The sequence below is a fragment of the Oscarella lobularis genome, chromosome 17 (assembly GCF_947507565.1).
Source record: "Oscarella lobularis chromosome 17, ooOscLobu1.1, whole genome shotgun sequence".
Taxonomy (NCBI): Eukaryota; Metazoa; Porifera; class Homoscleromorpha; order Homosclerophorida; family Oscarellidae; genus Oscarella; species Oscarella lobularis.
In genome coordinates, this window is record NC_089191.1 from 601,005 (window position 1) to 610,752 (window position 9,748).

Below are 9,748 nucleotides of genomic sequence, written 5' to 3' on the forward strand. Positions count from 1 at the left end.
TTTTTGGATCACCGTTTCAGACCCCATGTTGCGCATGCGCTTTACAAAGTAAGGGTTTTTCTTATGTGACGTCACAATACAGTGTCTCTTCTTAGAGACGAGCGAAAATATAAGGAGCATTGGGATGACATTATGACGACCAATGAAATAACAGAAGAAAAGCTGCTTCAACTAGAGAATGATGGCCCGGTGTTCACCGTGTTGCCATCATGCAGAGCCTCCCACCGCTTACCGTACGCGAGTGCATAACATAGTGTGACGTCATAGTTTTTATGCTGTCTCATATTCACGTTGTCATTACAGCCGTTAGCTACTACTAGTACAGCTCAGTCCTACCTACATACTGTAAATACAGTACTTGCATGATTGCTGTGTTTTCCTAATTAGGCGCTTTTCTGACGTACAGTACAGGGCACAGTACAGTGCGTGCCAGCATAAATGGCCACAAAACGCGCGCTAAGATCACTGTAGATCACTCGCTGCAAGACATACAGTGTCACTGTGTGTCAACGAAAATCACTCTAATGCCTATTTTAAACAGGGATGTCAGTTTGACTTTTGTGGGACGTACTCCCAAAGATTTAAATTTTTTGCAAGTTGAGCGCGCGCTAATTTTGTAAAGGAAAGAACATTTTCAAATTCGCCGATAATAAATTTCTAAACAATGCACGTGAGAAGCCATTTATAGAGTGACTTTCTTTCTAACTTGATCCCTAACGGAAAAAAATGCATTTCTATTTACGTCACGTGACATCCGTTTCTTTCCACCGAATTACTGTATTGAAAATCAAAGATAATGAAGTTTTAGAAAATGGTATAAAGTGACAGATGAGTTTATGAAAGCCGTCATATGTTGTTTGAAACTGGAAAAAAACGAACTTTTCTGTGTTCATAGCAAAACGTATAGAAACGTTGTCTGCGGTGAAATCAAAACCGTTTTCTTACAAAATAGACGTAAATAGAAATGCTAGACTTCATTGGAAATCCTTGATGTGACGATCAAACGTCAAAACTACGCCAAATGTAAACTACGCTCTGAATTCCTCGCGCGCTACTAAAAGTCCCGTTTGGCCATTTATGCTGGCACGCACTGTACTGTATTTGATAATGTGCTCTGTATTTGAGGAGGACCTATGCATGTGTACGGGTCATATTTCCTGTTACCCGTACACGCGTACATACCCACCCATATACTGTACATGTGACTGGATACTTTTGATTGTGACGTCAGAGCGTGACAATCAAAACTGTCGTTTCGGTTTCTCAGCGCATTTTTAACACGGAAAATAGCACAGATCAATTGGAAATAAGGGTTTCTACGCATTTTTTCCGATTATGAAAGAAAAAACGCTTTATTCGCGCCGTAAATCGCCTTTTTCGGGTCACCGTTTTCGGCCCTATGTCACGCATGCGCTTTACAAAGTGAGGGTTTTTCTTATGTGACGTCACAATACGGAGCGAACAGACACACAGACAGACATACAGACACTTCCGGTCCTAAGATCACGTTTGAGAGAGCCTCCCTCCGCCGTTATACGGGCTCCACCCGTACAACTCTGGTGGTCGGCTCCATTAGATTTATAGAAATTTATAGATTGAATTTTTAAATAATTTCATAGTCGGGACTTCGTGATCTGTGCACGTGACAACTAGCATGGCGAAGAAATCGGCGAGCAGTACTAATCCCGGTACAATGGAGCGTCTATCGTTTCGCAGGAGGTCTAGAAAAGGCTTTTTTGGGTCTTAGAACGAGCGAAAGGTCATCCGATGCACCGCAATGCGGCGACCATCAAGCGTCTTCGCATGTATCGCGGTGGAAAGCCTGTCAGGTTCGAGAATCAACGTCTCGCGCCTTTTTTTCGAGTGCTCGAGCCGCGTGCGTGCGATTTTTAGGAATAAGAAGGGGAAGATCGTGAAGCCGGCTGAATATCAAGGCCGCTTGCCTTCGGGAACCGTGTCGCGGATCGATCCTAATCGAAAATGGTTTGGTAAGGTCTTCTCTTGCTTTTTCGGCTTGTGATCGTTCAATTTTCGTCGCTTCTAGGCAATACGAGAACGGTCGCGCAGTCGACGCTTCAGGAATTCCAGGAGAAGTTGGGAAAAGTCGTTCGCGATCCGTACAAGGTGGGAGAAGGACTGAGCCGGCGAAATGGCTGGATTTTTTGTACCCTCTGATTGGTAGGTCGTAATGAAGTCAACTAAAATGCCCGTCAGTCTCCTACAAGATTATGCCAAAGTACTGTGTCGACCTTTTTCTGTTGAAACTCTATGGTTTTCTTCAGACGAGCCGAGTTCATCTGCTTGACACGCATCCGTTTGAGCAGACCTTTGGGATAAAGGCTCAAAGGAAGAGACCGATATTACCAACAGGTGATCTAGAGGTATGGTCAAAAATGAAGCAAGCTCCCTTCTTATATGCAAATTTAGACATATCTCTCAATGGCTGTAAAATCAGAAGGTGGAAATTTATTATTGGCTGATAAGAATCTTATCAATGTTCCTGTAGAGTCATATGATGAGTCAAAAGACAGAACTATTGTGACTGATGATGCTGATGCAGTGAGGTAAGGCGGTGACTGTTCCAAAGAGCGCAGCCTAGACAGGTCTTACAGAAATGAGGCCAAGGAAAAGGTCTTCACTAAAGGACAGTCAAAGAGAATATGGAATGAGCTATACAAGGTAATGAGAGATAAACTGAGCTGTAGTACAAAAGCTGTATGCGTTGTTATACAGGTGATTGATTCTTCTGACGTCTTGATTCAGGTGCATTGATCCATTAGAATTTGGAGATGGCTACATGTTTTTGCTTATAGGTTCTAGATGCACGAGATCCCATGGGAACAAGATCAGCTCACATTGAGAAATACCTGAGAAAAGAAAAAGTCTACAAGCACCTCATTTTCATATTGAATAAATGTGATCTAGTCCCAACTTGGGTTACAGTACGAACTGTTTTTGCCACTTCGCTGCACATAGATACAATTTTCTTTTAGGCTCGTTGGATTCAGGTGCTATCAGCCGAATTTCCGACCTTAGCGTTTCATGCAAACATAATGAAGCCGTTTGGAAAAGGAGCGCTTATTCAGTTACTAAGGCAATTCGCTAAACTTCATAAAGATAAGAAGCAAATAAGGTCAAGCGAACGTACGAGTAAGAGAGCTCTATGGAACGCTCTCCTATTTAGCATTGGCTTTATTGGCTATCCTAATGTGGGGAAAAGCTCTATTATTAATACTTTGAGGCGTCGCAAAGTGTGCAGCGTCGCTCCAATTGCAGGCCAAACTAAAGTCAGTAGAGTCTATGGCAGTGGGGACAAGCTTACGTTCTCCTGCAGGTCTGGCAGTACATTTTTCTTATGAAAAAAATCAATTTGATTGATTGTCCTGGCGTTGTCTATCCGTCTGGTGACACTGAGACCGATTTAGTTCTGAAAGGAGTTGTAAGTTGGTCAGTTCTGGTGCAGTCTGTTATGGATTGATGATGTAGGTTCGCGTTGAGAATGTGAAAAGTCCGTCTGATTTTATTCCAGCTGTTTTGGAGCGGGCAAAAGGCGATTACATTAAGCAGACTTATAAGGTAGCTAAGTGGGAAAGCGCGGAAGATTTCTTGAAGCAATTAGCCAGCAAATCAGGGAAACTATTAAAGGTGCCTTTATTTGTAGACTGGGTGCAGTTCTCTGATCTACGTGGGCAATTTTTTCTAAGGGCGGTGAACCAGATATTGATACCGTTGCAAAAATGGTGCTGAATGACTGGCAGAGAGGAAAAATTCCTTATTTCGTTAAGCCTCCAGTAAAAGTAAAGCATCAGAAGGTACACAAAACGATTTATCAGATTGATTGATTCATTTGACACCTTCTGTAGAACACTGAAGTTTCTGGAGAAGGCGCTACTTCATCTAAAGAGACCGTGGAGTCAATTGAGGACGTGGACGGCAGTGGTGAAGAGGAGGGTGATGATATGGAAAGTGAGGCTGTTCCTGTTTTTGCAAAGAAAAAGAGATTGCATCAGGCTCTTTTGAAAGGCACTAAGACGGTGGCAGGCAGTGGTGCCATTATTGCGAGACCGGGAAAGAAGAGAGAAATGGAGAAACGGGAAGAGAGAGAGAAGACTGGGGGACGGAAGAGAAAGCACAAGGAAGCGAATGCGTCGAGAATGAGAAAAAACAAACGCGAAAGGGGGCTAGAAGATGAATCCGAATTAGCAAAAGACGCTGGAGCGCAAATAGTTGTACGTGTTGCCAAATTTTTCAATCGGTTTTATCATTGCGGACTTTAGGAGAAGAAAGGAAGCAGGAAGAAAGCAAAGACGGGAGTGCATTTCTATTCGACGATCAGTGTCAAAAATCGACGAAGAGGGAAGAAGAAAGAATTTTTTCGTAATATGTAGCGGTACGGAACGCCACTCGCGCATAAAAAGTAGAGTTGACGGGAACGCCCATTTTTGACCTGCAAGTGTCTACAACTCGTTGCGCGCGAGCGGCACTTGCGGTTACGCCACTCAAGTGTCTGCAACTCGTTGCGCGCAGGCGGCGCGCTTGCGGTTCTTCAGGAGATCGTGGACGGCGCGATAGCGGCGGTTGAACGCGCGCAGACAGTCTCGTGACCTCCAATACGAAATCGTTGCTATGCACGAACGGCTTCTAACCCGACTTCCATGACTCCAAAATTAGCCAAAGCGTTTTGAAACCATGGAAAAAGTAATCGCAGAAAAAATGAACCACGTACGAGGCTCCAAAAAGGTGCGATATCGAAACGAAGATTTTCTTCACTGCGTCCGTGAACTAGAGTAGTTGTTCGTAACTTGACTAGAAGGTAGAAGTCGCGAAACATCGAAAAACACAAGACTGCTTAGGAAGGTCAATCTGCGCAGGTTAGAAGCAGGCAGTGCGCCGTAGTATCCTTGGTGTTGCATAGTTGAAGTCCCGGTATGCAGAGAATGCAAGGTCATCGCGACTAGAGCACATCGAGACGTCTTTGCTGCTTTGGTGAAGTAGAATAGTCGTTCTTAACTTCATTAGAAGGTAGAAGTCGCGAAATATCGAAAAAACGGGACTGGTTAGAAAAGTTAATCTGCGAAGGTTAGCAGCAGGCAGTGCGCGGTAGTATCCTTGGTGTTGCATAGTTGAGGTCCCGGTATGCAGAGAATTTTTTTGATCGCGTCTGGAGCCTGTCCAACTTAACAGTGGGCGCGCCAGGCGCTACGGTTTCGCGCCAATCGCGCATAGCAAATCGCGGTTACTTGCGGACAAGAAAGGAAGGGGCGAAGAGATTTCACGGCAACTCCAATAGATAGGTATTCTTGCTGTCATTTTGCACTGCCTTCCACGAGCTGTGAAGTGGAGTTTTAGCCGAAAAAAGTTTGGTAGTCTCGCTGCGTCGACGTCTCGTGCGCTCATTTGTGGAGGTGTCCCACGCCTAATAGGCGTGTATGCAAGGTCATCGCGACTAGAGCACTTCGAGACTTCTTTGCTGTTTCTGTGAAGTAGAATAGTCGTTCTTAACTTCATTAGAAAGTAGAAGTCGCGAAATATCAAATAAACGGGACTTTAAATCTGCGCAGGATAGCAGCAGGCAGTGGGCGGTAGTATCCTTGGTGTTGCATAGTTGAAGTCCCGGTATGCAGAGAATTTTTTGATCGCGTCTGGAGCCTATGTCCAACTTAACAGTAGGCGCGCCAGGCGCTACGGTTTCGCGCCAATCGCGCATAGAAAGTCGCGGTTACATGCGGACAAGAAAGGAAGGGGTGAAGAGATTTCACGGCAACTCCAATAGATAGGCATTCTTGCTGTCATTTTGCACTGCCTTCCACGAGCTGTGGAGTGGAGTTTTAGCAAAAAGAAATTTTGCAGTCTCGCTGCGTCGACGTCTCGTGCGCTCATTTGTGGAGGTGTCCCACGCCCAATAGGCGTGTATGCAAGGTCACTGCGAATAGAGCACGTCGAGACGTCTTAGGATAGCGAACGCCTTTGCAAATAGAAGTAGAGAATGAGGGACTAGCGATCGACATAGAAACGGTCGCCGGAATGTTGTAAAAAGTCGAAAAAACGTTGTAGCTTCGCTGAAATAGCTCTTGGAACGAAATTTTCTGAACAGATCGAAGTCTATTGCATTGACTGACAAGTTCAGTGTATTCGGATCACAGAAAATGTGGAGTTTTCGACTGCGGAACTAATTAGGGCGTTGGCACGCGTTGCCTAATTCCTAGGCGGGGCAGTTGCGAATAATCGCATTAGTGACGTCAGAATCGATATTGCTCTATAACACGTGGTTACATTTAAGTTGTTAGTGGTTAGTGACGTCACCCAGACGTCATCAAAAGGGGAGGAGATTGCGGGCGAGCCTAGCAACGGACCGGGTATGAAGACACTTGCTCCTCAATAGTAGGCGTTCCCAAAATTTTTTAAAAAGGAACTATCGAGGTCCGTTTATTCGACGAAAACGGCGGTGTAATTAAGTTAATCGCTTCCGGTTGGTTGCAAAAATTCAATTACAAATTTCGATGTACTGTTGCTATGCAGAAAACGTGTTTTTGAAGATGGCATTCGTATTTTCGAGCGACGGCCTTACACGCCGTAGTGTTGAAGTTATTAAGGACAAAACCCCGTTTTTTTGGCATATAGTAAGGGGGTACTACTCTCTGGAAATGGAAATACCGATTGACCCGAGTATCAGTACCGATCGCGAGCAGTCTTGATCAGTGTAAATACTGACGCTGCTCCGAATCCGTACCGATAGACAGTGGAAAGAGTGCAGGCATCTCAGGCTGTTCGCGTGCAATCGCTACGATTCTGAGTCGAAGGGGCGTGTAAATACGCGTGTTGTGTGTGAAACAATATCAGGCAATCTGGCGGCACGGCACTACGCGAGTGGAGCGTGTCATCGCGCATCGCAGACGCAGGCCTCGTCGCCGTCGTCTCGATGCAGGATAGTCGGAGAAAAGGCGGCAGAAAGTGTTTGAATCTCGCGTCGTTCGATCACGTATCTTCGACGATCGAGAGAAACTGTATTATGGGTGCGAATGCCTCGCACGACGGGCGGATCTCCGGATCGTCCGTCGAGCGACGGTGCACACTGTGCTTCGGAAAGGCAGTTACCTGGTTGATCCTGCCAGTAGTCATATGCTTGTCTCAAAGATTAATTAAGCCATGCATGTCTTAAGTTATTCGTTGTTATACGGCGAATGGCTCATTAAATCAGTTATAGTTTATTTGATGGTCTTCTTACCACTTGGATACCCGTGGTAATTCTAGAGCTAATACATGCGTCGATGCCCGACTTTTGCGGAAGGGTTGTATTTATTAGATTCAAAACCAATCGGGATTTCGGTCCCGTTTCGGACGATTCATAGTAACTGTTTGGAGCGCATGGCCTTTGCGCCGGCGCCGGATCATTCAAGTTTCTGCCTACCAGGGTATTGGCCTACCATGGTTGCAACGGGTGACGGAGAATTAGGGTTCGATTCCGGAGAGGGAGCCTGAGAAACGGCTACCACATCCAAGGAAGGCAGCAGGCACGCAAATTACCAAATCCCGACACGGGGAGGTAGTAACAACACGGGCTTTTCAGGTCTCGTAATTGGAATGAGTCCAATTTAAATCCGTTAACGAGGAACAATTGGAGGGCAAGTCTGGTGCCAGCAGCCGCGGTAATTCCAGCTCCAATAGCGTATATTAAAGCTGTTGCAGTTAAAAAGCTCGTAGTTGGATTTCAGGTCGATTCGATCGGTCGGCTTGACCGCGTGTCACTGGTCGAGTCGATCTTCTTCTCGAGGAGCCGGCGTGCTTTAATTGTGCGTGCCGGCGACTGGAGACCTTCACTTTGAGTAAATTAGAGTGTTCAAAGCAGGCGGTCAAGCTTGAATAGATTAGCATGGAATAACGGAAGAGGACCTTTTTCTGTTTTGTTGGTTTTGGGGACCGAGGTAATGATTAGTTAATACGAAATATGAAATGAAAATAACATTCAACGGTGGATCTCTAGGCTCGTGCTTTGAAGAACGCAGCAAACTGCGATAAGTAGTGCGAATTGCGAATTGCAGAACTCAGCGAATCATCGAATTTTCTAACGCAAATGGCGCTCTCGAGTATTTTCGGGAGCATGTCTGTCCGTCTGTCTGTCTGTCTGGGAGAAACGAATGCGACCAGCAAAGCACTCTTTGCAGATTCAGTCGCGTCACGTCGTCGGGAGTCGGTTGGCGGATCCAATCAAACCGTCGTCGGCTCGAAGGCGGCTCGACGGCGGCGAGGCGCGCCACAATTCTGTCCTGTGCGAGCCAACGTCGGTTCGTCGACGACGTTCGGCTGTCGCGTCAGGTGTCTCGTGACTTCGGTCGGGAGCGTTATAGTCGCGATAGCAAGGGCGTCGAGGCGGACCGAGGAGCCAATGCTTCCCTCAAATTTTGGAACGGGTGGCCATTGCTTTGCGGTGGCTGCCTTGGGCTACGAAGCGTCCGAACCTCCTCGTTGGTGTAGCCTGGGTAATGCTAATACGGACGCAGAAGTGAGACGAAATTTCGGTGCTCGATGCGATCGTGCGGGAGCGTCGTGTCGTCGTCATAAGCGGTTCGAGGTCGTTGGGTGAAATGGTCTCATCCGACCCGTCTTGAAACACGGACAAGGAGTCTAACATGTGTGCGAGTCGTGGGGTGACGAAACCCTGTGGCGCAATGAAAATGTAGGTAAGGGAAGTCGGCAAAATAGATCCGTAACTTTGGGAAAAGGATTGGCTTTAAGGGTCTGTCGGGCTGGCATCGGAAGCCGAGCGAGTCGTCGAGGACTGGCGGAGGCGGCAACATCGAAGCCGGACCTCTTCGACGAGAGCAGTGAACGAAATTTCGGCGTCTTTCGGTGTTTCAGCGTCTTTCGCGGGCGTCGGCGTTCGGCAGCTAGGCGATTAACGATTACTTAGAACTGGTACGGACAAGGGGAATCCGACTGTCTAATAGCATTGCGATGGCTGGCAATCGGTGTTGACGCAATGTGATTTCTGCCCAGTGCTTTGAATGTCAAAGTGAAGAAATTCTACCAAGCGCGGGTAAACGGCGTGGGAGTAACTATGACTCTCTAAGGTAGCCTCGTCATCTAAAAGTATTCTAAGCTGTTACCGTTTTTGGCACTAGTTTTGTCACTCGCCGTTTTGGAGAGCTCGAATCGGCTTTAACGTGCAAATGCGTTAAAACGTGTTGTGTGGGCTTTGCTTCAAGCGTTTCTTCAACGGCGGTGCTCTTCCAACTGCTACGGCGTCGCTTCAAGCGTTTTTACTGCTACGGCTTCGCTTCAAGCGTTTTTAACTGCTACGGCGTCGCTTCAAGCGTTTTTACTGCTACGGCTTCGCTTCAAGCGTTTTTAACTTTTCTCTCTTCTTTCCCGGTCTCAAATCAATCACTTCTACAAGAGACTTCTCAGCAATAACGGCACTACTGCTTGCCACCTTCTTAGTGCCCTTCAAAAGAAGCTGATGCGATAACTGCTACGGCTTCGCTTCAAGCGTTTTTAACTGCTACGGCGTCGCTTCAAGCGTTTTACTGCTACGGCTTCGCTTCAAGCGTTTTTAACTGCTACGGCTTCGCTTCAAGCGTTTTTAACTGCTACGGCTTCGCTTCAAGCGTTTTTAACTGCTACGGCTTCGCTTCAAGCGTTTTTAATTGCTACGGCTTCGCTTCAAGCGTTTTTAATTGCTACGGCGTCGCTTCAAGCGTTTATAACGGCTACGGCTTCGCTTCAAGCGTTTTTAACTGCTACGGCTTCG

General features: G+C 46.6%; 1 protein-coding gene and 1 long non-coding RNA gene across 4 annotated transcripts; both read left to right on the forward strand.

Moving 5' to 3' along the window:
* The first annotated feature begins 1,545 nt into the window (after positions 1 to 1,545).
* Positions 1,546 to 5,538, forward strand: LOC136197453 (nucleolar GTP-binding protein 2-like). Of its 3 annotated transcripts, XR_010672524.1 has the most exons (20): positions 1,550 to 1,688; positions 1,748 to 1,829; positions 1,894 to 1,988; positions 2,045 to 2,124; positions 2,183 to 2,236; positions 2,283 to 2,381; positions 2,428 to 2,458; positions 2,507 to 2,564; positions 2,613 to 2,679; positions 2,734 to 2,763; positions 2,814 to 2,942; positions 2,994 to 3,133; positions 3,185 to 3,287; positions 3,335 to 3,439; positions 3,487 to 3,645; positions 3,705 to 3,812; positions 3,864 to 3,966; positions 4,024 to 4,229; positions 4,278 to 5,294; positions 5,350 to 5,538. XR_010672524.1 is itself a non-coding variant. In XM_065987217.1 (19 exons), the coding sequence occupies exons 1-19, from the start codon at positions 1,655 to 1,657 to the stop codon at positions 4,386 to 4,388; spliced, it is 1,794 nt and encodes a 597-aa protein (XP_065843289.1). In that variant the 5' UTR covers positions 1,550 to 1,654; the 3' UTR covers positions 4,389 to 5,538. The 3 variants fall into 3 exon arrangements, 2 of the variants coding, with proteins under 2 accessions (XP_065843290.1, XP_065843289.1); XM_065987217.1 differs by having other exon boundaries at positions 4,278 to 5,538; XM_065987218.1 differs by lacking the exons at positions 4,278 to 5,294; positions 5,350 to 5,538 and having other exon boundaries at positions 1,546 to 1,688; positions 4,011 to 4,144.
* A 2,920-nt stretch (positions 5,539 to 8,458) lies between these two features.
* LOC136197196 (uncharacterized) lies at positions 8,459 to 9,438 on the forward strand. The gene is made up of 3 exons (XR_010672481.1): positions 8,459 to 8,678; positions 8,734 to 9,068; positions 9,120 to 9,438. It is a non-coding gene; the product is annotated as an uncharacterized lncRNA (long non-coding RNA).
* The last annotated feature ends 310 nt before the right edge of the window (positions 9,439 to 9,748 follow it).